We start from the raw sequence: 25,903 nt of genomic DNA, 5'->3' as shown, positions 1-25,903 counted from the left end.
CTAGGAAAATATATATTATATTTCGACACGTAAAAAATACTCAGTAAAATTTTTACGTCTCTAATATTAAATATTTTCCAACAAATAGAAATTTTTTTTTACTCGACTGAGATGACCGAGGACAGTTAGTCGAATATTATCAGCACTCCGAATTTCAGACGGAATAACGTAAACCATCCTGTACGTCGGGTAGTGCTTTCTCGTTGGCAACATCAATGTGGTATTCATTTTTCCAGGTTGTGCTCGATCAAGTACTCGATTCTGGCCACTATCTCCCTTACGTGCGTTACCGTCAGATCGGCGCTAAACGCCATGCAGGGTATCTTGCCTTACAGAGCGTGGCTGCCGTACGACTCAACTTTATCCTTGGCCTTCTGGATCACGTCGATTCAGCAGATGATCTCTCTTTGGTCTTCGCCACCATCGTCAGCGTCGGCACGGAAACCGTCGTGTGCGGCCTGTTTCTGCAAACGTGCGCGCAACTCGAGATCTTCGAGAGGTGTCTGCACAAACTGGTCAGCAGAACGGTTGAGAAAGCCGCCAACGGGCAAAGGGGATGGTATTCGGCCGATCCGCCACATCGTGACAAGAGGATGATTTCGGGCAACACACGTCATCACCTTGGTATTTACGAGTTAGTCATGTATGTTACTGTCTTTGCGCATGTCGCGATGCAAAATCTCAAGCGGTAGCGAGTTGTCTCACTCGTTTTCTGTGAATTAGCCAAAAAAGCGCAAAAAAGCGCAAACTCAGTTTCAAGTTTACACTGAGAGGAATACAGTGATACTTCATTTTTATAATTTAAATGCGGTAAGTCGTGGTAAGATGTTTCGATTGAGTGAGCGGAATTGGAAAACAAAAAGTAACGCTAATATAAAATCGCTTGCAGGTATGCATTTTATGAATTTATGAGCTTTCTGTGCTACTTCTATGATAGATATACACAACGAGATGAAGAAATTATCGATGTATAATTTAATTCTTCAATATACATTGAAATTGTCAAAAAGTTGGGGGATAATTATTAGTCATTCTCAAACGCATTTTCCCAATTTTAAAGACTTACCGATGGAAGACTAACAGATAAATCGACTTGAAATTTTCGCATACAATACTTTAACTTATATACTTGATACCAGTATACTTCATCAGGCGAAAATCTGAAACTGATCTTTGGCCAGTTTTCCGGGCCTTCTGGCCCACAGTGGATTGAAACGAATCGGCACACTCGCGAGAAAAACAGACGGAAAGCGAGAAGCTTGAGTCTCGACTCGCTCGCGACAAAGCAGCAGTGATTTCGGCTGAGGACAGAAATGAAAATCGAAATCCGTGATGGGCAAAATTTTTCGCGTGTTCCACAGTTGACACATTTTCTCCCGACGTTCTCAGGTTCCGCTTGACAAGGGGACACGCGTGCGGAGACACTAAACCTGAAGAGGACACCTCCGGCGTTGCGCACTGCACATTGTTCTCTCTGCCTGCCGTGTCGTATCGCGGCGCACGGAAAATTTCAGTCCCGTGAGAGAAGCACAATTTAGCGATAAATCGAATTGCAGGCGACGCGACATGAGAATCCATAAACATTCCATCGGACGGCAACGCGACGACGCGGTATATCTCGCGTGCAACGGCGGCCGTTGAACGCTGCAAATAAAGCGATGCTGCAGTATTTATGAGCGGCACGAGGGAAGCTTCGTTGGAGAAAGGTAACCCTGATGAATAATATCCACCGGCAGCGGAGTGTAACAGAGACGACTCCGTTTCGTTAATAACCGTCATTAATGATATAGCTACAAAATGCCGTTGGAACTCGCAGACAGCATCGTAGTTCGCGCGCCGCGCTATCGTCTATGTTTGTTCTGTCTCTCCGCCGGTTTCTCCGCGATACAGAGAACAAGTTACATTCCCGAATCGTTTGCGGATCACGCGACGGGCCACGTTTCTTTTCCCTTCTTTATACCGGCGTTTTCATTGCCAAGCCGAATTCACTTTACACAATTACGTAGAAAAAGAAAAAATAAAACCCGATGCCAAATGCGACACCCGCGCGTCGCCCGAGCTCGATTCGTCTTAAGACCGACCAAGACCGCTCGCGATAATTAATCACGATAATTAATCGCCTCGTCTGAGCGTCGTGAGAGGTAAGGAAGCGCCGCGAGAATACGATGCCCTGATAAAATCCGCGGTCGCGCGATCGTCAGTATGGAGCTGCTTGCGTTGAATTTTTTCATATATACCATGGGCGGTATATGGCGGCCGGTCGAGTGGACGTCGGGCTGTGCCAAGCTGTTGTACAGCGTGTTCAGCTTCTGCACGATAGTCCCAATGTACTTGTTCATGCTGACCCAATTCATGGATCTCGTTCTCGTGGTCGATAACGTGGACGACTTCATCACGAATTCCCTCATGTTTATGACCATCGTCGCTGTTTGCTGCAAGGCGACGATCGCGATGTTACGTCGCGATGTGATCATCGACCTGGTGCAGACGTTGTCGCGGGAGCCGTGCAAGCCTCAGGACGCGGACGAGGTGGCGATACAGACGAAGTTCGACGAGTTCATCAGGTAGGTCGTTCTGCTCGGTGAAGGGCCGGAAGCCCGATAAGTCGAATCGGTTCGTAATAATCGTCGATTAACTTTTGATGTGATGCATTTTTTTCTACATGATAGGTTTCTGTGAAATCTTGCATTTCTTTCTTTTTTTGGTTTCTGGGTCGCCGATCATACAAAGTTCATCTAAAGTCGGCCTTTAACATGGCGGCTCCAATGTGATCATATAGGATTAAATTAGTGCAAATCTGAATAAATGTCAATCGGATACACGATGCAAAATATATTCGAATCATTAATTGCGAATTTCATGTCGGATTTACAAAATACATTCAAGTAAATAGCTTAAAGAAACTAGTGTAGGAAGAATTCTGGGAAAAATATATATTATATTTTGACACATAGAAAATACTCAGTAAAATTTCTAGTCTCTAATTTTAAATATTTTCCAACAAATAGAAATTATTTTACTCGACTGAGATGACTGAGAATCAGGTACACGATGCAAAATATATTCAAATCATTAATTACGAATTTCATGTCCGACTTACAAAATACATTCAAGTAAATAGCTTAAAGAAACTAGTGTAGGAATAATTCTGGGAAAAATATATATTACATTTTGACACATAAAAAATACTCAGTAAAATTTCTAGTCTCTAATTTTGAATATTTTCCAACAAATAGAAATTTTTTTACTCGACTACTGAGATGACCGAGGGCAGTTAGTCGAATATTATCAGCACTCCAAATTTCAGACAGAATACCGCAAGCCATCCTTACTACAGCCATCCTGTGCGTCGTACAGCCATCATAGTGCTTTCTCATTGGCAACATCAATGTGGCACTCACTTTTCCAGGTCGTGCTCGATCAAGTACTCGATTCTGGCCACTAGCTCCCTTACGTGCGTTACCATCAGATCGGTGCTAAACGCTATGCAGGGTATCTTGCCTTACAGAGCGTGGCTGCCGTATGACTCTACTTTATCCTTGGCCTTCTGGATCACGTCGATTCAGCAGATGATCTCTTTGGTCTTCGCCACCATCATCAGCGTCGGCACCGAGACCGTCGTGTGCGGCCTGTTTCTGCAAACGTGCGCGCAACTCGAGATCTTCGAAAGGCGTTTGCACAAACTGGTGATCGGCAGAACGGTTGAGAAAGCCGCCAACGGGCAAAGGGGATGGTATTCGGCCGATCCGCAGCTTCATGACAAGAGGATGATTTCGGGCAACATACGTCATCACCTTGGTATTTACGAGTTAGTCATGCATGTTACTGTCCTTGCGCAAGTTCGCGATGCAAAATCTCAAGCGGTAGCGAGTTGTCTCACCCGACGCGCGTCGCAGGTACGCCAAAGCGGTGAACAGCGCGTTCAACCAGATACTCTTCGTTCAATTCTTCTGTAGTATATTGCTACTGTGCACCAGTGTGTATTACTTGTCATCTCACATTACGGAATTCGCGACTGCTACGTTGGTAATATACACCATTGGCATGTTTGTGCAAATTTATGTCTATTGCTGGTCCGGAAACGAAGTCATACTTAAGGTAAGACCAAGTGCGTTTTCGCTTTCCGTTCCGTCTCGGAAGAGTCGACATTTTTCTTCTACTTCAGACCCACCCGACTCTTTTGCTTCGAGTTCTTCCGCTTACCGTTTGTTAATCTGAACTATCGAACCGACTGATGTCCTCTAGCTCCACTCAGGCTGTGGCTTTCACTCAAGCAGGAGGAAGAATTTTCAGCATTTCCGCTTGGAAATTTGATCCTCCGTCGAATCGCCACATAGGAAGTTCTTAAGCTCTTGTTCGACATGCGCCAAGAGGAAACTCGAGTCTCATGCAAACGAATGCTACCGTTATACCCTGAGAACTATAAATGTCGGTGTATTCGGGTCGTAAGTAGGAGGGAAATTCCGACGCGGGCCGGGAATGAGCTTGGATTTAGAGCTGACGGTGAACCGTGTGATTCGAATGTCACTGCTGAACAGTCACTTTGTTATTGCCATGTCGACAGAGTACGAATGTAGGAGACGCGATATACCACACGGACTGGCCTCTGCTGACGATCAGCGAGAAGAAAGATCTGCTGATGATTATGAGACGTAGTACAATTCCTATCAAATTCACCAGTAGTTTCCTCATAACCCTGTCTCTGCAGTCTTACAGTAACGTTAGTATTGCCACGTTAAACTAGGTGTTTCGATTAGCCTTCAGGATCGACTATGAATATGTTATTATTTATGAATTATTTATTATTTATTACGTAAGCTATTCAATCAGAAAAAGGACTTGTCTTTAGAAGCAATTCGTCTTCAGAAGCAATCCATCTTCAAGTCTCAAAATTAACTCTCAGAGGCTGTCGTGGGCGAAATTTCACCTTACGGTTTCTCTTTGATCTTATAAAATGTTAAATTATCCAGACTGCAAACTTCTCTACTTTTCATCTAATATTTAATAATAATGAAACATTTGATTACATCGGCTTAACATTCTTGTTTTCTAAAATAAAAGATGTATATATTGGAGGGTACAATTTTTTTCGCCTATAACGTGCACTGGCATTTTCTTTGATGATTGCCTTTAAGGGTTAACCGAAACATCTGACTGACATGTACTTCATTTTCAAATGACTGACCGCGCGTCTCTTTCAGATTCTGAAAACGTCGTACTCGGCGTTTAACGTGCTGCAACAGTCGTGAGGTGGAAACAGTCGAGAATAATCGCGTAATCGCGCCCGGAAGTAATGACAACGATAACAGCGCTGTAGCATATATGTGTACAATAATAGCGGTTACGTAGACGTAAAAATCCCCGCCAGCGTGCTTGCATTGTTCCCCACGTCCGAATCACGCGATTGCAACAAATCGGCACACTCGCGAGAAAAACAGACGGAAAGCGAACAGCCTGAATCCCCCGACTCACTTGCGCCAAAGTAGCTGTGATTTCGGCTGAGGACAGAAATGAAAATTGAAATCCGCTCCGTGATGGGCAAAAGTTCGCGCGTGTTCGACAGTTGACACATTTTCTCCCGACGTTCTGTCGTTCCGCTCGACAAGGGGACACGTGTGCAGAGACATTAAACCTGAAGAAAACACCTCCGGGGTTGCGCAGTGCACATTGTCCCCTCCCCCTGACCGCGTCGTATCGAAGGGCACGGAGAACTTCACTCTCGTGAGAGAAGCACAATTTAGCGAGAAATCCAATTGTCGGCGACGCGACGTGAGAATACATAAACATTCCATCGGACGGCAAGGCGACGACGCGGTATATCTCGCGTAAGATGGCAGCTGCTAAGCGCTGCGAATAAAGTGATGCAGTATTTATGAGCGGCACGAGGGAAACTTCGCTGGAGAAAGGTAATCCTGAAGAATAATGTCCACCGGCAGCGGAGTGTTCCAGCGTAACAGAGACAACTGCGTTTCGTTAATGACCGTCATTAATGATATAGCCACAAAATGCCGTTGGAACTCGCAGAGAGCATCGTAGTTCGCGCCGCGCAATCGTCTATGTTCGTTCTGTCCCTCCGCCGGTTTCTCCGCGATATCGAGGAAAAGTTACATTCCTGAATCGCTTACGGATCACGCGCCAGCGCACGTTCGTTTTCTTTTCTGTATACCGACGTTCTCATTGCCAAACCAAATTCGTTTCACACAATTACGTAAAAGGAGAGAAAATAAAATCCGGCGCCAAATGTGACATGCGCGCGTCGCTCATGTCATTCGTCTTGAGGCCGACCGAGACCGCTCGCGATAATTAATCACGGTAATTAACCGCATCGTCTCAGCGTTGTGAGAGGTAGGAAGGTGCCGCGCGCGCGTATGATGAGTCCCCGATAGAGTCCGCGGCCGCGCGATTATCAGCATGGAACTGCTTTCGTTGAATTTTTTTCTATATACTATGGGAGGCATATGGCGACCGGTCGAGTGGACGTCAGGCTGCGCCAAGTTGTTGTACAACGTATTCAGCTTTTGCACAATAGTTCCGATATACTTCTTCATGCTGACCCAATTCATGGATCTCGTTCTCGTGGTCGATAACGTGGACGACTTCATCACGAATTCCATCATGTTCATGACCATCGTCGCTATTTGCTGCAAGGCGACGACCGTGATGTTGCGTCGCGATGTGATCATCGACCTGGTGCAGACATTGTCGCGGGAGCCGTGTAAGCCTCAGGACGCGGACGAGGTGGCGATACAGACGAAGTTCGACGAGTTCATCAGGTAGGTCGTTCTGCTCAGCCGGAAGCCCGATGGGTCTTCGGTCGAATCGGTTCATAAAAATCGTCGATTAATTTTTGATGCGGCGCATTTTTTTTTCTATCTGATAGATTTCTGTGAAATCTTGCATTTCTCTCATTTTTTGGTTTTTGGGTCGCCGATCGCACAAATCTAAAGTCGGATTTTAACATGGCGGGTTCAATGTTACCATATAGGATTAAATTAGCGCAAATCTGAATAAATGTTAATCAGATACACGATATGCAAATGATGATTTTCAAATCGTTAATTATTTACGAATTTCATTTCGTATTTACAAAATTCATTCAAAGAGTAAAGAGCTTAAAGAAACCAGTGTACGAAAAGTTCCAAGAAAAATATATATTATATTTTGACACACAAAGATTACTCAGTAAAATTTTTGGCCTCTGATTTTAAATATTTTCCAACGAATAGAGATTCTTTTTACTCGACTGAGATGACCGAGGGCAGTTAGCCGAATATTATCAGCACTTCAAATTTCAAACAGAATACCGCAAGCCATCCTTACTACAGCCATCCTGTGCGTCGTACAGCCATCGCAGTGCTTTCTCGTTGGCAACATCAATGTGGCATTCACTTTTTCAGGTCGTGCTCGATCAAGTACTCGCTTCTCGCCACTAGCTCCCTTACGTGCGTTACCGTCAGATCGGTGCTAAACGCCATGCAGGGTATCTTGCCTTACAGAGCGTGGTTGCCATACGACTTAACTTTATCCTTCGCTTTCTGGATCACGTCGATTCAGCAGATGATGTCCGTGACCTTCGCCACCATCATCAGCACCGGCACGGAGACCCTCGTGTTCGGACTGTTTCTGCAAACATGCGCGCAACTCGAGATCTTCGAGAGGCGTCTGCACAAACTGGTGATCGGCAGGACGGCTGGAAAAGCCGCTGGCGGGCAGCCGGAGTGCTCTTCGGCCGATCCACCGCTTCATGAGAAGGAGATGATTTCCGGCTACATACGTCATCACCTTGGTATTTACGAGTTAGTCATGCATGTTACTGTCCTTGCGCATGTTTGCGATGCAAAATCTCAAGTGGCAGCGAGTTGTCTCACTCGACGCGCCTCACAGGTACGCCAGAGCGGTTAACAGCGTGTTCAACCAGATATTCTTCGTGCAATTCTTCGGCAGTATATTGGTACTGTGCACCAATGTGTATTACTTGTCATCTCACATTACGGAATTCGCGACTGCGACATTGGTAATATACACCATCTGCATGTTTGTGCAAATTTATGTCTATTGCTGGTCCGGGAACGAGGTCATACTTAAGGTGAGGAGCCGGTTTGAGTTTCCGCTTTCCGTTCCGTCTCGGAAAAGTCGACATTCTTCTTCTACTTCAGACCCTCCCGACTCTTTTGCTCCAAGATCTTCCGCTTGTTTGTTAGTTGTTAGTGTGAACGGCCCGACCGACGGACATTCTCTAGCTCCACTTAGACTGCGGCCTTTACTCAAATCACGAGGAAGAATTTTCAGCATTTTGGCTTGGATAGAAGGGAGTGAAAAAGTCATCGATAGTGGCGCGAACTACAAAGCTTTAAAACCCAACGGATTATTTTGTATGTCACAGTAGTAGTTGTAAGACAATATTTTTTAACCGAAAAATTACGGGGACATGGCAAAAATGAATGAAAAAGGTCCAAATATTGGCCGCTTACGGTAATGAGTAGACAGACTTAACCCATTGGATTTTATGCTTAGACTACGTGAGATACTATCAAAGTAACGTATATAAAGGAAAATGAATAATATGAAAGTCGTGTAAAAGTTCAAGAAAGAACGATTGTTTAATAAACATTTTTTAAAGAAAGAATCACACTTGCACACCGTTTCATTTTGAGAAAATAAACCTGAAATGTAAACAATAGATATAATAATAATTTTTAATTGATAATAATATGATAAGTAAACAATCTTGCAATAAACTGTCGTTCAAAAGGTAATCGCAGAAACGATTGTTAGAATAAATCAGAACGGCGGGCAGTGGCCGTGAAAACGACCGAAGAAAACTGTTTGCAATTAAATCGCCGGTCTAGAATTAGTACGCGCACATACATACTCATCCACCCACATATATACACACACACACACGCCCCCTCATATCCACACTCACACCCACACTCATACCCACACTTAAGCACCTAGAACCTCGAACATGCACAAGGAAGGAGTTTGGACTCGTAACATACTGCGAAAGTAATGAATATGGAGTCGCGTGACTCTGTCTTCGTGTTTGTTTAAAAAATTTTTTTTAAACAAACGCTTTTTCTTGAACTTTTACATGACTTTCATTTTATTCTTTTTCCCTTATATACCTTACTTCGATAGTATCTCACGTAGTCTAAGCATAAAATCCAATAGGTTGAGTCTGTCCATTCATTATCACCTTAAGTGGCCAATATTTGGACCTTCTTGATTCATTTTTGTCATGTTCCCGACATTTTTCTCGTTAAAAAATACTGTTTTACAACTACTACTGTGGCATACAAGATAATCCGTTAGGTTTTACAGGTTTGCAGTTTGAGCCAATATCGCTGACTTTTTCACTCCCTTCTTTGATCCTCCGTCGAATCGCCACGTAGGAAGCTCTCAAGCGCTTATTCGACATGCGCCAAGAGGAAGCTCGAGTCCCATGCAAACGAATGTTACGGTTATACCCTGAAGACTATAAATGTCGACATATTCGGGTCGTAAGTAGGAGGGAAATTCCGACGCGGGCCGGAAATGAGCTTGGATTTAGAGCTGACGGTGAACCGTGTGATTCGAATGTCACTGCTGAACAGTCACTTTGTTATTGCCATGTCGACAGAGTACGAATGTAGGAGACGCGATATACCACACGGACTGGCCTCTGCTGACGATCAGCGAGAAGAAAGATCTGCTGATGATCATGATACGTAGTACAATTCCTATCAAATTCACCAGCAGTTTCCTCATAACCCTCTCTCTGCAGTCTTACAGTAACGTTAGTATTGCCACGTTAAACTAGGTGTTTCGGTTAGCCGTCAGGATCGACCATGAATATGTATTATTTATTATTTATTACGTAAACTATTCAATAAGAATAGGACTTGTCTTTAGAAGCAATCCATCTTCAAGTCTCAAAAGTAATTCTTAAAAGTGGGCGAAATTTTAACTTATGACTTTTCTTTGATCTTATAAAATGTTAAATTATCCAGACTGCAAACTTCTCTGCTTTTCGTCTAATATTTAATAACAATGAAACTTTCGATCACTTCGGTTTAACAGTTCTGATTTCTAAAATAAAAAATGTATATATTGGAGGGTAAATTTTTTTTCGCCTATGACAAGCACTGACATGATTTTCTTTAATGATTGCCTTTAAGGGTTAACCGAAACATCTGACATGTACCTCATTTTCAAGTGACTGACCGCGCGTCTCTTTCAGATTTTGAAAACGTCGTACTCGGCGTTCAACGTGCTGCAACAGTCGTGAGGTGGAAACGGCCGAGAGTAGCGCGAGACTGCGCTCGAAAGTAACGATAAGGATAACAGCGCTGTAGTATACAATAATAGAGGTTACGTGAATTTCAAAATCCCCCACTGCGTGTTTTCCTTATTATTCCCCACGTCCGAATCGCGCGATTACAATCGACACACTCGCGAGGAACAAATCGTCGGAAAACACGGATAAAAAAAGTGCCTCCTGAGTCCCGATTCACTCGCGGCAAAGCGGCTGTGATTTCGGCTGAGGACATAAATGAAAATCAAAATCCGCTCCGTGACGGTCAAAAGTTCGCGTGTGTTTCACAGTTGACAGACACATTTTTCTCCGACGTTCTCTTGTCCCACTTGACAAGCGGTCGCGCATGCAGGGACACTGAACTTGAAGAAAACACCTCTGGAGTTGCGCTTTGCGTATCATCCCACTCGCCGCGTAGTTCTCACAGCACATAGAAAACTCGTTCCTTGTGAGAGAAGCACAATTTAGCGAGAAATCGAATTGCCGGCGACGCGACATGAAAATCCATAAACATTCCATCAGACAGCAATGCGACAACGCGGTATGCATCGAGTGCGAGGGCGAACGACGGAGGCCGGTTAAACGCTACGAATAAAGCAATCCTTGCAGTATTAATGAGCTGCACTAGGAGGACTTCGCTGGAGAAAGGTAACCCCGAAGAATAATATCCACCGGCAGCGGAGTGTAACAGAGACAACTCCGTTTCGTTAATGACCGTCATTAATGATATAGCCACAAAACGCCGTTGGCATCCGCAGAGAGTATCATAGTTCGCGCCGAGCTATCGTCTATGTCTGTTCCGTCTCTCCGCCGGTTTCTCTGCGATATCCGGCAGAAGTTACATTGCTGAATCATTTGCGGATTACGCGCCAGCGCACGTTTGTTTTCTTTTCTATATACCGACGTTCTCATTGCCAAAGCAAATTCGCTTCACACACAATTACGTAAAAAGAGAGAAAATAAAACCCGGCGCCAAATGTGACACGCGCACGTCGCTCGAGCTCGATTCGTCTTGAGGCCGACTGAGACCGCTCGCGATAATTAATCACGGTAATTAACCGCATCGTGTCAGCGTCGTGAGAAGTAGGAAAGTGCCGCGCGCGAATGATAGAGGCATCAGATAAGAGTCCGCGGCCGCGCGATCGTCAGCATGGAGTTGCTTTCGTTGAATTTTTTCCTGTACACTATGGGAGGCATATGGCGACCGGTCGAGTGGACGTCAGGCAGTGCCAAATTGCTGTACAACGTATTCAGCTTTTGCACGATAGTTCCGATGTACTTCCTCGTGCTGACCCAATTCATGGATCTCGTTCTGGTAGTCGATAACGTAGACGACTTCATCACGAGTTCCCTCATGTTCATGACCATCGTCGCTGTTTGCTGCAAGGCGACAACCGCGTTGTTACGTCGCGACGTGATCATCGACCTGGTGCAGACGTTGTCGCGGGAGCCGTGCAAGCCCCAGGACGCGGACGAGGCCGCGATACAGACGAAGTTCGACGAGTTCATCAGGCAAGTTGCTCTGCTCGACGAAGGGTCGGGAGCGCGATGAATTTTCGGTCGCTTCGGCTCATGGAAACCGTCGATTCCATTCTCTCTATGATACATTTCTTCTGCCCGACAGATTTGTGCGAAATCTTGCATTTCTATGTTTTTGGGTCGCCGATTACAAATCTGAAGTCGGATTTTAAGAAATCAAAATGGCGGATCCAACATGGACATACAGAAGTGCATTAGTGCGAGTCTGAATAAATGTTAATTAGATACACGTTTTGTAAAAATTTCTCAGATCGTTAATTACGAATTTCATGTCGGATTTACAAAATTCATTCATATAATTCGCTCATTAAAGAACCTAACGTGCGAAAAATTCTAGAAAAAATATATATTATATCTTGACACGCGAAGAATATTCAATAAAATTTTCGGTCTCTAATTTTTAATATTTTCCATAAAATTGAATTTCCTCTTAATCGACTGAGATAACCGAGATAACCGATCGAATATAATCAGCACTCCGAGTCAGAACTCTGACCGGACACAAACCACACAACTGCACAGGGAATCCTTCCGTCCGCTGCAACTGAGCTCTGCGACTGGTCTTCTGAGAACGGAAAATCAGTTACGCGAATTTTTCCCGTGTAATTTCAATCTGACGAAACGTCTTCTCCACGCCGCCAAACGTCGTATAATAACGCTTGTCTATGCGGATTGCGACGTCTGGTAGCATAGGGAACGCCTTTCGCCAGCAATGTTTCGCAACAATTTCAGGCATTTGCGGGCAGAAAACCGAGAGCTCACTGAACCCATCCTGTTCGTCGGATTGTGTCTTCTCGTTGGCAACATCAACATGGCACTCACTTTTCCAGGTCGTGCTCGATCATGTACTCGCTTCTGGCCACCAGCTCCGTCACGGGCGTCACCGTCAGATCGGTGCTGAACACCATGCAGGGTGTCTTGCCTTACAGAGTATGGCTGCCGTACGACTCGACTTTATCCTTGGCCTTCTGGATCACGTCTATTCAGCAGATGATCTCCGTGATTTTCGCCGCCATCATTAACATCGGCACGGAGACCCTCATGTTCGGTCTGTTTCTACAAACGTGCGCGCAACTCGAGATCTTCGAGAGGCGTCTACACAAACTGGTGATCGACAGAACGGCTGGGAAAGCCGCCGGCGGGCAGCGGGGATGGTCTTCGTCCGCTCCGCCGCTTCATGAGAAGGGGACGATTTCCGGCTACATACATCATCACCTTCGTATTTACGAGTTAGTCATGCGTGTCATTGTCCTTGCGCATGTTCGCGCTGCGAAATCTCGAGCGGTAGCGAGTTGTCTCACACGACACGCCTCGCAGGTACGCCAAAACGGTGAACGGCGTGTTCAACCAGATACTCTTTGTGCAATTCTTCGGCAGTATATTGATACTGTGCACCAGTGTGTATTACTTGTCATCTCACATTATGGAAATCACGGCTGCGACCATGGTAATATACACTGTTGGCATGTTTGTGCAAATTTATGTCTATTGCTGGTCCGGGAACGAGGTGATACTTAAGGTGAGGGGCCATTTGCGTTTTCGCTTTCCGTTCCGTCCCGGGAGAGTCGACATTTTTCTTCTACTTTAGACCCTCCCGATGCTCGAAGATGTTCTGGCGTTTGACGGTTATTCGTTTGTTACACTGAACGATCCAATCGATTGACATCCTGCGGCTCCCCTTCTACTCGAAGAAGCAGGAAGAATTTTTAGCATTTTGGCTTGAAAATTTGATCCACCATCGAAACGCCAAGTGGGAAGCACTTGAGGGGACTGGAGAGTGAGATTACTGAAAAATCGTGCTTGTTTTTGACAATATTTTATGACAAACTGAATAAATGTGCAAGAATGAAAATTTTATATATATTTATATAACATATGAAGAGTAGAAAAATTTTATTTATTAGCAAACACTCATATAAATAATACGTCCACCTAAATTTAAAACGAGTTTTTCTCGAAATTTTATTGTTCATCCTTTTGCAGTGATTTCTCCGAAACTGAGCTTCGTGTCGATTTGAAATTTTGAATCAATATTTGTTCATCCGGCTCTCAGGTGAACCATGGACAACTCCGTCAAAATATTTCATTTCGAGATATTAATTTTTTTATTGTAAAGGAACTGAAAAATTTTAATTTTTTTCTAATAATAGCTGCCATTTTGTTAATCATGTTCCATTTTTTTTGTAGTGGTTCATCGGATAATGATAAGCTTCCTTAAGATTTCTAGCTAAATTTCACTTTGATCGAACCACCGAGAGCCGAGATATTACTGCAAAAACGATAATTTGAAAAAAAAAGGAGAGTATATTTCAGCTATATATATATATATATATATATCGTATATTTATATGAGTATTTGTTAATAATCAAAATTTTTCTACTCTTCACATGTTGTATAAATATACCTAAAATTTTCATTCTTGCACATTTATTCAGTTCGTCAGAAAATATTATCAAAAACAAGCACGATTTTTCAGCAATCTGACCCTCCAGGCCCCTTAAGCGTTTATTCGACATGCGCCAAGCGGAAGCTCGAGTCTTGTGCAGACGAATGCTACCGTTATCCCCTGAAAACTTTAAATGTCGGCATATTCGGATCATAAATAGGAGGGAAATTCCGACTCGGGCCGGGAGTGAGATTTGATTTAAAGCTGACGGTGAACCGTGTAACTCGAATGTCACTGCTGAACAGTCACTTTGTTACTGCCTTGTCGATAGAGTACAAAAGTAGGAGACGCTATATACAGCACGGACTGGCCTCTGCTGACGATCAGCGAGAAGAAAGATCTGCTGATGATCATGAGACGTAGTACAATTCCTATCAAATTCACCAGTAGTTTCCTCATAACTCTGTCTCTGCAGTCTTACAGTAACGTTAGTATTGTCACGGTAAACTAAGTATTTCGGTTAACTCTTAAAGGCAATTATGAGAGAAAATCACGTCAATATTCACCATAGGCCAAATTTCACCCCTCAGTATATATTTCTTTTTTTTAGAATTGAAAAAAGTCAAACCGATGGAATTGAATGTTTCATTATTATCAAGTATTAGACAAAAAGTAGAGTAGTTTGCAAATTGGATAATTTAATATTTAATAAGGTCGAAGCAAAATCTTTTCGCATGAGGTGAAATTTCACTTACGATTAATTTATCTTTTAAGTGTTAACTTTGAGTTTTGTTAACTTGAGTTTGACCATGAATGGGTTGCTCTCAAAGACAAGACTCTTTTCTACCGTGGAATTCACTCGTCGCCGGAAAGATGGGAAACTGTTGTAGCCGGCGGTGGAGAAATAATTCTGACTGAAATAATTTACGTAAAAAATACCCGTTCATGGTCGACCCTGAGGAGTAACCGTATCTGATATATGGGCTCCTTCCAAGTGACTGACCGTGCTTCTCTTTCAGATTCTGAAAACATCATACTCGGCGTTCAACGTGCTGCAACAGTCGTGAGATAGAAACGGCCGAGAGTAAGGCGAGACTGCGCTCGGAAGTAACCGAGATAAACATAACAGCGATGTAGTATACAATAATAGCTGCCACGTAAATTTCAAAATCCCCGACTGCGTGTTTTCCTTAATATTCCTCGCGTCCGAATCATGCGATTACAATCGACACACTCGCGAGGAACAAATCGTCGGAAAACACAGATAAAAAGTATCGCCTGAGTCCCGATTCATTCGCGGCAAAGCGGCTGCGATTTCGGCTGAGGACAGAAATGAAAATCAAAATCCGCTCCGTGACGGACAAAAGTTCGCGCGTGTTTCACAGTTGTCAGACACATTTTTCTCCGACGTTCTCTTGTCCCACTTGACAAGCGGTCGCGCGTGCGGAAACACTGAACCTGAAGAAAACACCTCTGGGATTGCGCTATGCGTATCGCCCCGCTCGCCGCGTAGTTTCACAGCACACGGAAAACTTCTCCCTTGTGAGAGAAGCACAATTTTGCGAGAAATCGAATTGCCTGCAACGCGACATGAAAATCCATAAACATTCCATCAGACGTCAACGCGACGACGCTCGTATATCTCGTGTGCGACGGCGACCGTTAAACGCTGCGAATAAAGCGATTCTGCAGTATTAATGAGCGGCACGAGGGAAATTTCGCTCGAGAAAGGTAACCCCGAAGAGTAATATCCACCGATAGCGGGGTGATCCAGCGTAACAGAGACGACTCCGTTTCGTTAATGACCGTCATTAATGATATATAGCCATAAAATGCCGTTGGAACCCGCAGAGAGTATCGTAATTCGCGCCGAGCTGTCGTCTATGTTCGTTTTGTCTCTCCGCCGGGTTTGTCCGCGATATCAAGGAAAAGTTACATTCCTGAATCGTTTGCGGATCATGCGACAGCGCACGTTTGTTTCCCTTTCTGTTCGAACCGACGTTCTCATTGCCAAACCAAATTCATTTCACACAATTACGTAAAAAGCGAAAAAATAAAATCAGGCGGCGAATGTGACGTCGCTCGAGCTCGATACGTCTCGAGGCCGGCCGAGACCGCTCGCGATAATTAATCACGATAATTAATCGCATCGTCTCAGCATCGTCAGAGGTAAGGAAGGAGGTATGCGCCGCGCGCATACGATGCCCTGATAAAGTCCGCGGCCGCGCGCGATCGTCAGTATGGAGCTGCTTTCGTTGAATTTTTTCATATACACTATGGGTGGCATATGGCGGCCGGTCGAGTGGACGTCGGGCTATGCCAAGGTGCTGTACAGCGTGTTCAGCTTCTGCACGATAGTCCCAATATACTTTCTCATGCTGACCCAATTCATGGATCTCGTTCTCGTGGTCGATAACGTAGATGACTTCATCACGAATTCTCTCATGTTCATGACCATCGTCGCTGTTTGCTGCAAGGCGACGACCGCGTTGTTACGTCGCGACGTGATCATCGACCTGATGCAGACCTTGTCGCGGGAGCCGTGCAAACCCCAGGACGCGGACGAAGCGGCGATACAGATGAAGTTCGACGAATTCATCAGGTAGGTCGTTCTGCTCGACGAAGGGCCAGGAGCGCGATGGGTTTTCGGTTGAATCGGTCCGTAGAAAGTGTCGATCGAGTTTTGTACACACTTTTTCCACCCGACAGGTTTCTGCAAAATTTTGCATTTCTATGTCTCATGGGTCGATGATTACAAATCTGAAGTCGAATTTGAAGAATTAATAATGGAGGATCTAACGTGATCGAATACGGGTGCATTAGCGCAAGTCTGAATAAATGTTAATCAGATACACGGTGTAAAGGTTCTTTAGATCGTTAATTACGAATTTCATGTTGGATTTACAAAATTCATGCAAGTAATCCGCTTATAAAAGAAACTAGTGTGCGAAAGATTCTGGAAAAACGTATATTATATTTTGACACGTGAAGAGAGTATTCAGTAAAATGGTCGGTCTCGAATTTTAAATATTTTCCAAGAAATTGAATTTTTTTTTATCGACTGATATGACCAACGGCGGTCGAATGTAATCAGCCCGAGTCGGCACTGTGACTGAACACAAACCTCACAGCCGCACTCGGAATCTTTCCGTCCGCTGCAACCGAACTCTCGACTGCTTTCCTGAGGATGGAAAGTCAGTTGCGCGAATATTTCCCGCGCAATTCCGACCTGGCGCAGTGCGTCTTCTCTACGCCACCAGACTTCGCAATAATGCTTGAGTCTATGCAGGCTGCGACATCTGGTAGCATAGGGAACGTCTCCTGCTAGAAATGTTCCGCGATAGTTTCGGACGGACAGAATATCGACAGTTCACTGCACCCACCTTGTGCGTCGAATTGTGCCTTCTCCTTGGCAACATCAATGTGGCACTCACTTTTCCAGGTCATGCTCGATCATGTACTCGCTTCTGGCCACTAGCTCTCTCACTGGCGTCACCGTCAGATCGGTGCTGAACGCCATGCAGGGTGTCTTGCCTTACAGAGCGTGGCTGCCGTACGACTCGACTTTATCCTTGGCCTTCTGGATCACGTCGATTCAGCAGATGACCTCCTTGATCTTCGCCACCATCATCAACGTCGGCACGGAAACTCTCGTATTCGGCCTGTTTCTGCAAACGTGCGCGCAACTCGAGATCCTCGAGAGGCGTCTGCACAAACTGGTGATCGACAGAACGGCTGGGAAAGCCGCCGGCGGGCAGAGGAAGTGGTCTTCAGTCGCTCCACCGCTTCGCGAGAAGGGGATGATTTCCGGCTATATACATCATCACCTTCGTATTTACGAGTTAGTTATGTGTGTTCACTGTTCTTACGCATGTTCGCGTTGCGAAATCTCGAGCGGTAGCAAGTTGTCTCACACGACGCGCCTCGCAGGTACGCCAGAACGGTGAACGGCGTGTTCAACCAGATACTCTTCGTGCAATTCTTCGGCAGTATATTGACACTTTGCACCAGTGTGTATTACTTGTCATCTCACATTATGGAAATCACAGCTGCGACCATGGTGATATACACTGCTGGCATGTTTGTGCAAATTTATGTCTATTGCTGGTCCGGGAACGAGGTGATACTTAAGGTGAGGGCCCATTTGCGTTTTCGCTTTCCGTTCCGTCCCGGGAGAGTCGACATTTTTCTTCTACTTCAGACCCCCCCGATGCTTTTACTCCGAGATGTTCGGTGTTTGAGGTTCATCCGCTTGTTACTCTGGGCGATCCAATCGTTTGACGTGCTTCAGCTCCCCTTCTAGCCGAAGGGGTAGGAGGAATTTTTAGCATTTTGGCTTGAAAATTTGATCCACCGTTGAAATGCCAAATGAGAAGCACTTAAGCGCTTATTCCACATGCACCAAGCGGAAGCTCGAGTCTTGTCCAGACAAACGCTACCGTTATACCCTGGAAACTATAAATGTCGGTGTATTCGGGTCGTAAGTAGGAGGGAAATTCCGACGCGGGCCGGAAATGAGCTTGGATTTAGAGCTGATGGTGATCCGTGTGATTCGAATGTCACTGCTGAATAGTCACTTTGTTACTGCCATGTCGACAGAGTACGAATGTAGGAGACGCGATATACCACACGGACTGGCCTCTGCTGACGATCAGCGAGAAGAAGGATCTGCTGATGATCATGAGACGCAGTGCAATTCCTATCAAATTCACCAGTAGTTTCCTCATAACTCTGTCTCTGCAGTCTTACAGTAACGTTAAGTATTGCCACGGTAAACTAGGTATTTCGGTTAGTCCTCCGGATCGATCATGAATGGGTACTGTTTATTATTTATTACGTAAATTATTTTAATCAGAATCTTTTCTCCACCACCGGCTACAACCGGTTCCCGTCTTTCCGACGATGAGTAAATTCCACGGTAGATAAAAGACTTGCTCATTAGGAGCGACCCGTTCATCGTCCAGTCTCAAAATTAATCCTTAAAGAGTACTGTGGATGAAATTTCATCCCACGCGAGAAGATTGTGCTTTGATTTTGTTAAATGTTAAATTATCCAAACTGCAAATTTCCCTATCTTTCATCTAATATTTAATAATAATAAGACATTTAATTGCGCATCGGTTTTGACTTTTTCGATTTCTGAAATAAAAGAAATATATACTGGGGGATAAAATTTCGCCTATGATATAAGCACTGACGTGATTTTCATTGATGATTACCTTTAAGGGTTAACCGCAACATCTGACTGACATGTACTTCATCTTCAAATGATTGACCGCGCTTTGCTTTCAGATTCTGAAAACGTCGTACTCGGCGTTCAACGTGCTGCAACAGTCCTGAGGTGGAAAACGGCCGAGAATAACACGAGATCGCACTCGGAAGTAATGACAAGGATAACAGTAGCTGTAATATTTGTACAATAATAGCAGTTGCGTAAACGTTCAAATTCCCACTTGCGAGTTTGCTTAATTATTTCCCGCGTTCGAATCACGCGATTACAATCGGCACACTACGCGAGGAACAAATCGCCGAGAAACACGGACGGAAAATGAGCCGGCCGACTCGCTCGCGGCAGAAACACCTGTGATTTCGGCTGAGGACAAAAATGAAAATTGAAATCTGCTCCGGGCAAAAGTTCGCGCGTGTTCCACAGTTCCACACATTTTCCCCCGACGTTCTCTCGTTCCGCTTGACAAGGGGACACACGTGCGGAGACACTGAACCTGAAGAGAACACCTCCGGGGTTGCACTGTGTGTATTTCCCCCCCCCCTCCCGCCGCATCGTCTCGCAGCATACGGTAAACTCCGCTCTCGTGAGAGAAGCACAATTTAGCGAGATATCGAATTGCCGGCGACGCGACATGAGAATCCATAAACATTCCATCGACGATGCGATATATCTCCAGTGCGAGGGGCCACAGCGGCGGTTAAACGCTGCGAATAAAGCGACCCATTGCAGTATTCATGAGCGACACGAGGGAAACTTCGCTGGAAGAAGGTAACGCTGAAGAGTTATATCCACCGGCAGCGGAGTGATCCGGCAGCGTAACGGACGACTCGTTAATGACCGTCATTAATGACGTAGCGTTACGTCGAGCGGAGCTGCAAGAAGTGGAGTACCGCCTGCGATATACACCTCGACCGCATTCGTTTTCGCATTTAATTACGCGAAGCAACTTGAAACAAGTTCCGCTCGTGTGTGTCGCGTGTTCCGTCGCGTTGCCGAGTAATTGTTCGAACGAATGCGTTCATGAGCGAGAGGTCAGCTCTCGGCAGATTCCGATCAAGCTGATCGGCGATTAACTCATCCACCAGAGTTGCCAACATGATAAATGAAACGCGGCTCGTTGCGTGTGAGGAAGTTTCTCTTGTTCGCTCCTTCTGATTTATATTCCCAACTGCTATCCGAGGGTCGAGCACGTCGTTTGTTGTATTTTGGCTATTCAAACTGTTCCATCTGAAAATAACTTTTGCTTGCTCCGATATATACGCGGTGTTGTAATTTTTTATTAGCGTCGGGCGAAAATGGATGTTGGCAATTCCGCCGGTTAATCGTCGACTGGTTTAGTCAGAGCTCGGCGAGGGTCACCCTTGATCGCGGCGGTGAATTTCAGCGGCATTTTGCAGCTGAGGCTCTCAGATACTCACGCTCGCTATCAGCTCGATTACTATGATGCATCGTAATCGCGATTAATCGACGGATCTCAGACACACACGCGGGCTGCGGTTAGATTTGTCCCTTCGAGTACTCTTAGACATCTGTCGCGTAGGGCGACATGCTTTCCCCTCGATAAGCCGTTCGCGCTACTGAGGGGGATGCAAATACTCCGCTTGAATTTTCTCATATACACCGTGGGGGGTGTGTGGCGGCCCATCGCGTGGTCGTCCAACACCGCCAAGTTCTTGTACAACGCATTCACCGTCTGCACGATCGTGCCGTTGTACTTCCTGATGCTGACCCAACTCATGGACATCGTTCTGATCGTCGACAATATGGACGACTTCACCACCAACTCTCTCATGTTCATGACCATCGTCGCCGTCTGCTGCAAAGCCACGATCGCCGTGCTACGGCGCAACGGGATAATCGGCCTGGTGCAGATGCTGCTGACGGAGCCGTGCAGGCCCCGAGATGAGGAGGAAGTGGCGATACAAACGAAATTCAACAAGTTCATCAGGTGAGTTCAACTGCGCTACGCGGCACGCAGACGTTACGGTACTCTCCGAATTTCTCGCTGCGCGTTTCACCCGAAGTGGATCTCGCCGCCGCATGCGAGTGCTCCGCGTCTCGGCTCTCGATTCGGCTGGACGCGTTCCAATGACGGTGGAATACATCAGACTCGAAGTGCACTCCCCTGCGAAGAAGCCGCTCTGGAAAATCGCTCGAATTCGTCACTCCGCCTCTGAAGCGAGATTTCACGCCGTTTTCGCGCCATTTTTGCTTCGTGAATCTCAATCTTCGATTTCTCTTCTTTTCTCTTGTTTTCGCTTCTTCGTTATTTTTCTTTTTGTTTAACCCTTTCCAGCCTGGTGGGACATGATGTCCCGGTCCTTCAAAAATTCACATCTTCCGCAGAAATAAAGATAGCGACTTTCCTCCGGCTTCATTTCGTAGATGAAGGATAGGACTCTTCGCGAAAAATCGACACCCCTTGTGAGTTTCACTCAGCGACCTGTGAATATGAGTTTCATTGAAATCCTGGGGAATCTTACATTCTGGCCTACGATGGCCACATCGGATCCGCCACTTGGAGGTTTTGTCCACAGGTTCATGATCGGGCACGAAAGGGTTAACGATGCCGGGGAGAGCCGGGTAGGAAAGTAACGAGAAGTAATCTCGGCAATGTCCTTGCACAGGTCATGGTCGATAAGATATTCGCTTCTAGCGTCGGGTTCTGTGACAGGGGTCACGATCAAGTCGGTGCTGAACATCATGCACGGTATCTTGCCGTATCGAGTATGGCTGCCGTACGATCCGAGCGTGTCTCTGATGTTCTGGACCACGTCCGTCATGCAGATCGTATCCGTGATCTTCACGACGATCATCAACGTCGGCACGGAGACCTTGGTGTTCGGCTTCTTCCTGCAAACGTGCGCCCAGTTCGAGATACTCGAGAGTCGCCTTCAGAAATTGGTGATCGGCAGAACGAGGTCGCAGCTGAAGAAGTACACGTCGCACAAGACAGAGACGGCGATATCGAAGCACGTACATCACCACCTCCGCATCTTCGAGTTAGTGACGCGTCGCACAGTGGGGCCAGATGACATTCTTTGGTTGAAAATGCTCTGGAGACCTGAACTTCCAACCGATCATCGATACACCAATGGATGAGGTTGATCTGTCGGAAGAGATCTGTCTTGCGGAAATTAAAAAGTTTTTTCTCGAATTACTAGCCCCAAAAGAGGAAAAATTATCGTTAAACGCGAGAAACTTATGAAATACTCATTATTCGATACTTATTTCTATCTAATAGCATATATTCAGCGGATTGAACCTATGTAACCAATCAACGGACACCTCGAGATTTAAGCAGAATCTTGAAGCAGAAACCCATTTACCCAAAACCCATATGCCCAATATACAAAAACATCAAATATGGACCCGTGGAAGCACAAAACCGAGGGATTTTAATCCTTAATTCTTTCTTAATGTTGGGCTGAAATTATTTGAAATTCTGAGTTTTCTAAAAGGTGATTATAAGTTCTGGGGTCTCGCGCTTAGTATCCATAGGCTCGAACCCATTGAGGTCAAACCCAAGACACTGTACTTTAAACGATAAACTTTTCAGACAAACCCTAAACCCATGAACCCTGAATCGATAATTTTTTCAAAATTTCGGCTAGACAGATCTCTTTGGAATTTATTCAGGATCAGCCTCATCCATTGGTGTCGATGCACTGAGAAAAAAGTATATGATATTTGGAACTATAATGATATAGTAACTAAATTATAGTCCGAAATATCATATTTATAGTAAGTATTACTATAATATCGATAATAATTACGATATAGACATAGCATAACCAAGCAGATAATATTTTTACTAAGAATTATAGTAAGTTAAACAAAAATTATTGTATGGATACAAATATAAAATGATAGGTAAAGTAACTCTTTTATATAGTCAATATTACCAGAATATTTGCTAAATGATGACAGGTGTAACTATATGAATATTAAATCTCACTATATTTGTGAATGAGAAATTACCATATAAATGTGGTAACTAAACAATAAAGTAACTAAACAATTATTTAAGACAATCATTGACTATATATTTGTGTTTATTCTACAGGTATATTTTGCAGGTTCCACGAACTATAAAAATATAGTTGACGCCAAAATGAAGTATAAAATATAGTGAGATTATATTGTTAATAGTTAATTCAACTATATTTTTCTATCAGTGTGATCGGTTGGAAATTCAGATCTCTAGAGAATTTTGAACCAAAAAATCTGGCCCCATTGTGCGCCGGCTCGTCTTGCGCGACGCCCCGCGGGCACCAGAGTTGTCTCACTAGCGAGTCGCCTTGCAGATACGCAAGAACGGTCAACAGCATATTCAACCAGATCCTCTTCGTCCAGTTCTTCAGCAGTATACTGATACTATGCACGAGCGTGTATTACTTATCGTCGCATATCACAGAGTCCGAGTCGGCGACCTTAATAATATACACCATTTGCATGTTCGTGCAAATCTACGTGTATTGCTGGTCCGGCAACGAAGTCATACTCAAGGTAAGACTATTTGTAATCCGACATTTTGCCTTTTCAAGAGCTTTTGTATTTTATCGCCACTTGTGACGATCAAGATATATCTGATTGATGCCAGAGACTCGTTCGCTCTCAGAAAGTTCAATCAATCTGAGTGACGTAACGATAGTTGAGAGATGAAAATGACCATTTTCAGGGATATTTAGTTCTTAAAATCTGGTTAGTTTAGTTTAGTTCTTCTAGCTAAGTTACAAAATCGAATAACAGCGGAAGAAGAATAGCAAAGAGTGGGCGTGCAAAAACAGCTTCTTGTTTCGTTTTGCGTATTACTTTTTACTTGTCGTAAACAACATCGACTCGCTATGTTTTTTTACCAATGAGTCTTTCGTATTCCTTTTTTCAAACCGCCAACTCCTCACAAGTCAGAAAAACTAAAAGAAAAAAATAATTAATCTTTTGCATCAACTTGCTATATCGTGCGACACGAATCTTTTCGAGAGACTCGAAGAGGAGAGAGAGGCGGAGACTTGAAGTTGTACGAGAGATAGCGGAACGTTTGCTCGCAAGTAACTCGCGGAAAAGTATCAGAAGCGCCGCAAAAATCCGGCTGAATCACGTCGGAGGCCTCTTCATTCGGCCACGTGTCCTCCCTCGTTCTCACAAATACCTCAGGCTGCCCCATTGTTCAATCGCGCGATGATGATCGGCTTGTTATGAATGTTTGAACGTTTATCTCATCTGAACAATTACTCTTACGTATTACCCGACTCGTCGAGCTAAAATCGATAGTCGCATTGAGCTCAACACTTGGAGCTATTACGTAAATCATGCAATAAAAATCAATGGCGCATTGAGGGTGCGAATGAAATGCCTCTGGCGGGCTCACAGCCGATTGCAGCGTGAAAAAAAGATCGCTAATCAAATCGCTGACACGATCCGAGAGCGAGGGTCGTTTCTTTCTTTGAGGCCGCGAGACGTCGCTTGGCGTTAGTGCCGGACGATTTCGGACCGATCGAGTCCACAAGTGTTTATTATATTTCTATGCTGTTGGCAGAGCGCGAACATAGGAGACGCGGTGTATCAGATGGACTGGCCCGCGTTATCGGTCAGCGAGAAGAAGAACCTGCTGATGATCATGAAACGTAGCACGGTTCCCATCAAGTTCACCAGCAGTTTCCTCATAACTTTGTCGCTCCAGTCTTACAGCAACGTTAGTATCGCCGCGAGACAGCGTAGTATATCGGCTACGGCACCAAAGTGGTCGAGCCTAGCGGACAACTCGCCACGTTACGAAATTCCTCTTTCAGATCTTGAAAACATCGTACTCGACGTACAATGTGTTGCAGCGCTCGTGAGATATAAGCAATAGTCGAAAATGTACATTCGGGAGTAACGACGATACAGTAGTTCTTAATAAATCAGTGGCTGTGAATCTAAAGGTCCTTCTATCCGTTTGTGTTTACTTCGAGCTCATCTTCACGACTCGAAAGAGGGTCTCGTCGATGATTAGAAATTATCCCGAGTCCGAAATCTCGATTCCACTTCGCTCCCGCAAATTCCGTTAAACTTGAAGGACCGATGGAGAACATCGAGATGCAAGCTATACCTCGACTATCGACTTCCACTTTGCTAGCTATAGACGATTGCTTGCTGCTATTTTTCTCCACGCGAGGGGAAAGATTGATCTGAGAATTACTTAACATGATTTTCTTCTCATCAGAATTAAATTACTAGAATTAGGGGAGTCACAAGTGCAGATAGAATTTTGATAGAGTCGAATGTGAAATAATCCGGAAATATCTTTTTTTCAAGATTCAGCACGACGAAAACGGCAATGAGCGATTATGACATGATCAATAGTTTGCACAATGTTTACACCTCGATATATATACAGGGTGCTAAATTTTAAACGTAACAGGTAAAGAATCTCGAAAACTATGAAAGATATTAAAAAAAGCTAAAACA

General features: G+C 44.7%; 5 protein-coding genes across 9 annotated transcripts; all 5 read left to right on the top strand.

Moving 5' to 3' along the window:
* The first annotated feature begins 1,012 nt into the window (after positions 1 to 1,012).
* On the top strand, positions 1,013 to 6,323 carry LOC105187306 (odorant receptor 46a). 2 transcript variants are annotated; one of them, XM_025300620.1, is made up of 5 exons: positions 1,013 to 2,564; positions 3,410 to 3,808; positions 3,897 to 4,098; positions 4,565 to 4,720; positions 5,202 to 6,323. In XM_025300620.1, the coding sequence occupies exons 1-5, from the start codon at positions 2,203 to 2,205 to the stop codon at positions 5,247 to 5,249; spliced, it is 1,167 nt and encodes a 388-aa protein (XP_025156405.1). In that variant the 5' UTR covers positions 1,013 to 2,202; the 3' UTR covers positions 5,250 to 6,323. The 2 variants fall into 2 exon arrangements, with proteins under 2 accessions (XP_025156405.1, XP_025156406.1); XM_025300621.1 differs by having other exon boundaries at positions 3,509 to 3,808; positions 5,202 to 5,299.
* A 73-nt stretch (positions 6,324 to 6,396) lies between these two features.
* Positions 6,397 to 10,372, top strand: LOC105187351 (odorant receptor 46a). Its single transcript, XM_025300618.1, has 5 exons — positions 6,397 to 6,773; positions 7,398 to 7,796; positions 7,885 to 8,086; positions 9,623 to 9,778; positions 10,223 to 10,372. Exons 1-5 carry the CDS (start codon positions 6,412 to 6,414, stop codon positions 10,268 to 10,270), a joined length of 1,167 nt encoding a protein of 388 aa, XP_025156403.1. The 5' UTR covers positions 6,397 to 6,411; the 3' UTR covers positions 10,271 to 10,372.
* A 28-nt stretch (positions 10,373 to 10,400) lies between these two features.
* LOC112589014 (odorant receptor 46a-like) lies at positions 10,401 to 15,464 on the top strand. The gene is made up of 5 exons (XM_025300624.1): positions 10,401 to 11,809; positions 12,667 to 13,065; positions 13,154 to 13,355; positions 14,555 to 14,710; positions 15,243 to 15,464. Exons 1-5 carry the CDS (start codon positions 11,448 to 11,450, stop codon positions 15,288 to 15,290), a joined length of 1,167 nt encoding a protein of 388 aa, XP_025156409.1. The 5' UTR covers positions 10,401 to 11,447; the 3' UTR covers positions 15,291 to 15,464.
* Positions 15,465 to 16,101: 637 nt separating this feature from the next.
* Positions 16,102 to 19,673, top strand: LOC105187305 (odorant receptor 46a). 3 transcript variants are annotated; one of them, XM_011148037.3, is made up of 5 exons: positions 16,102 to 16,825; positions 17,666 to 18,064; positions 18,154 to 18,355; positions 18,823 to 18,978; positions 19,516 to 19,673. In XM_011148037.3, the coding sequence occupies exons 1-5, from the start codon at positions 16,464 to 16,466 to the stop codon at positions 19,561 to 19,563; spliced, it is 1,167 nt and encodes a 388-aa protein (XP_011146339.2). In that variant the 5' UTR covers positions 16,102 to 16,463; the 3' UTR covers positions 19,564 to 19,673. The 3 variants fall into 3 exon arrangements, with proteins under 3 accessions (XP_011146339.2, XP_019698821.2, XP_019698822.2); XM_019843262.2 differs by having other exon boundaries at positions 17,666 to 18,073; XM_019843263.2 differs by having other exon boundaries at positions 16,103 to 16,825; positions 17,765 to 18,073.
* Positions 19,674 to 20,032: 359 nt separating this feature from the next.
* On the top strand, positions 20,033 to 25,386 carry LOC105187301 (odorant receptor 46a-like). Of its 2 annotated transcripts, XM_011148033.3 has the most exons (5): positions 20,033 to 21,401; positions 22,081 to 22,455; positions 23,761 to 23,962; positions 24,993 to 25,148; positions 25,246 to 25,386. In XM_011148033.3, exons 1-5 carry the CDS (start codon positions 21,040 to 21,042, stop codon positions 25,291 to 25,293), a joined length of 1,143 nt encoding a protein of 380 aa, XP_011146335.1. In that variant the 5' UTR covers positions 20,033 to 21,039; the 3' UTR covers positions 25,294 to 25,386. The 2 variants fall into 2 exon arrangements, with proteins under 2 accessions (XP_011146335.1, XP_019698833.1); XM_019843274.2 differs by having other exon boundaries at positions 24,993 to 25,386.
* Positions 25,387 to 25,903: the final 517 nt, after the last annotated feature.

This window comes from Harpegnathos saltator, unplaced genomic scaffold (assembly GCF_003227715.2).
Source record: "Harpegnathos saltator strain DR-91 unplaced genomic scaffold, Hsal_v8.6 scaffold38, whole genome shotgun sequence".
Classification (NCBI taxonomy): Eukaryota; Metazoa; Arthropoda; class Insecta; order Hymenoptera; family Formicidae; genus Harpegnathos; species Harpegnathos saltator.
This window is presented reverse-complemented; position numbering and strand designations above follow the sequence as displayed.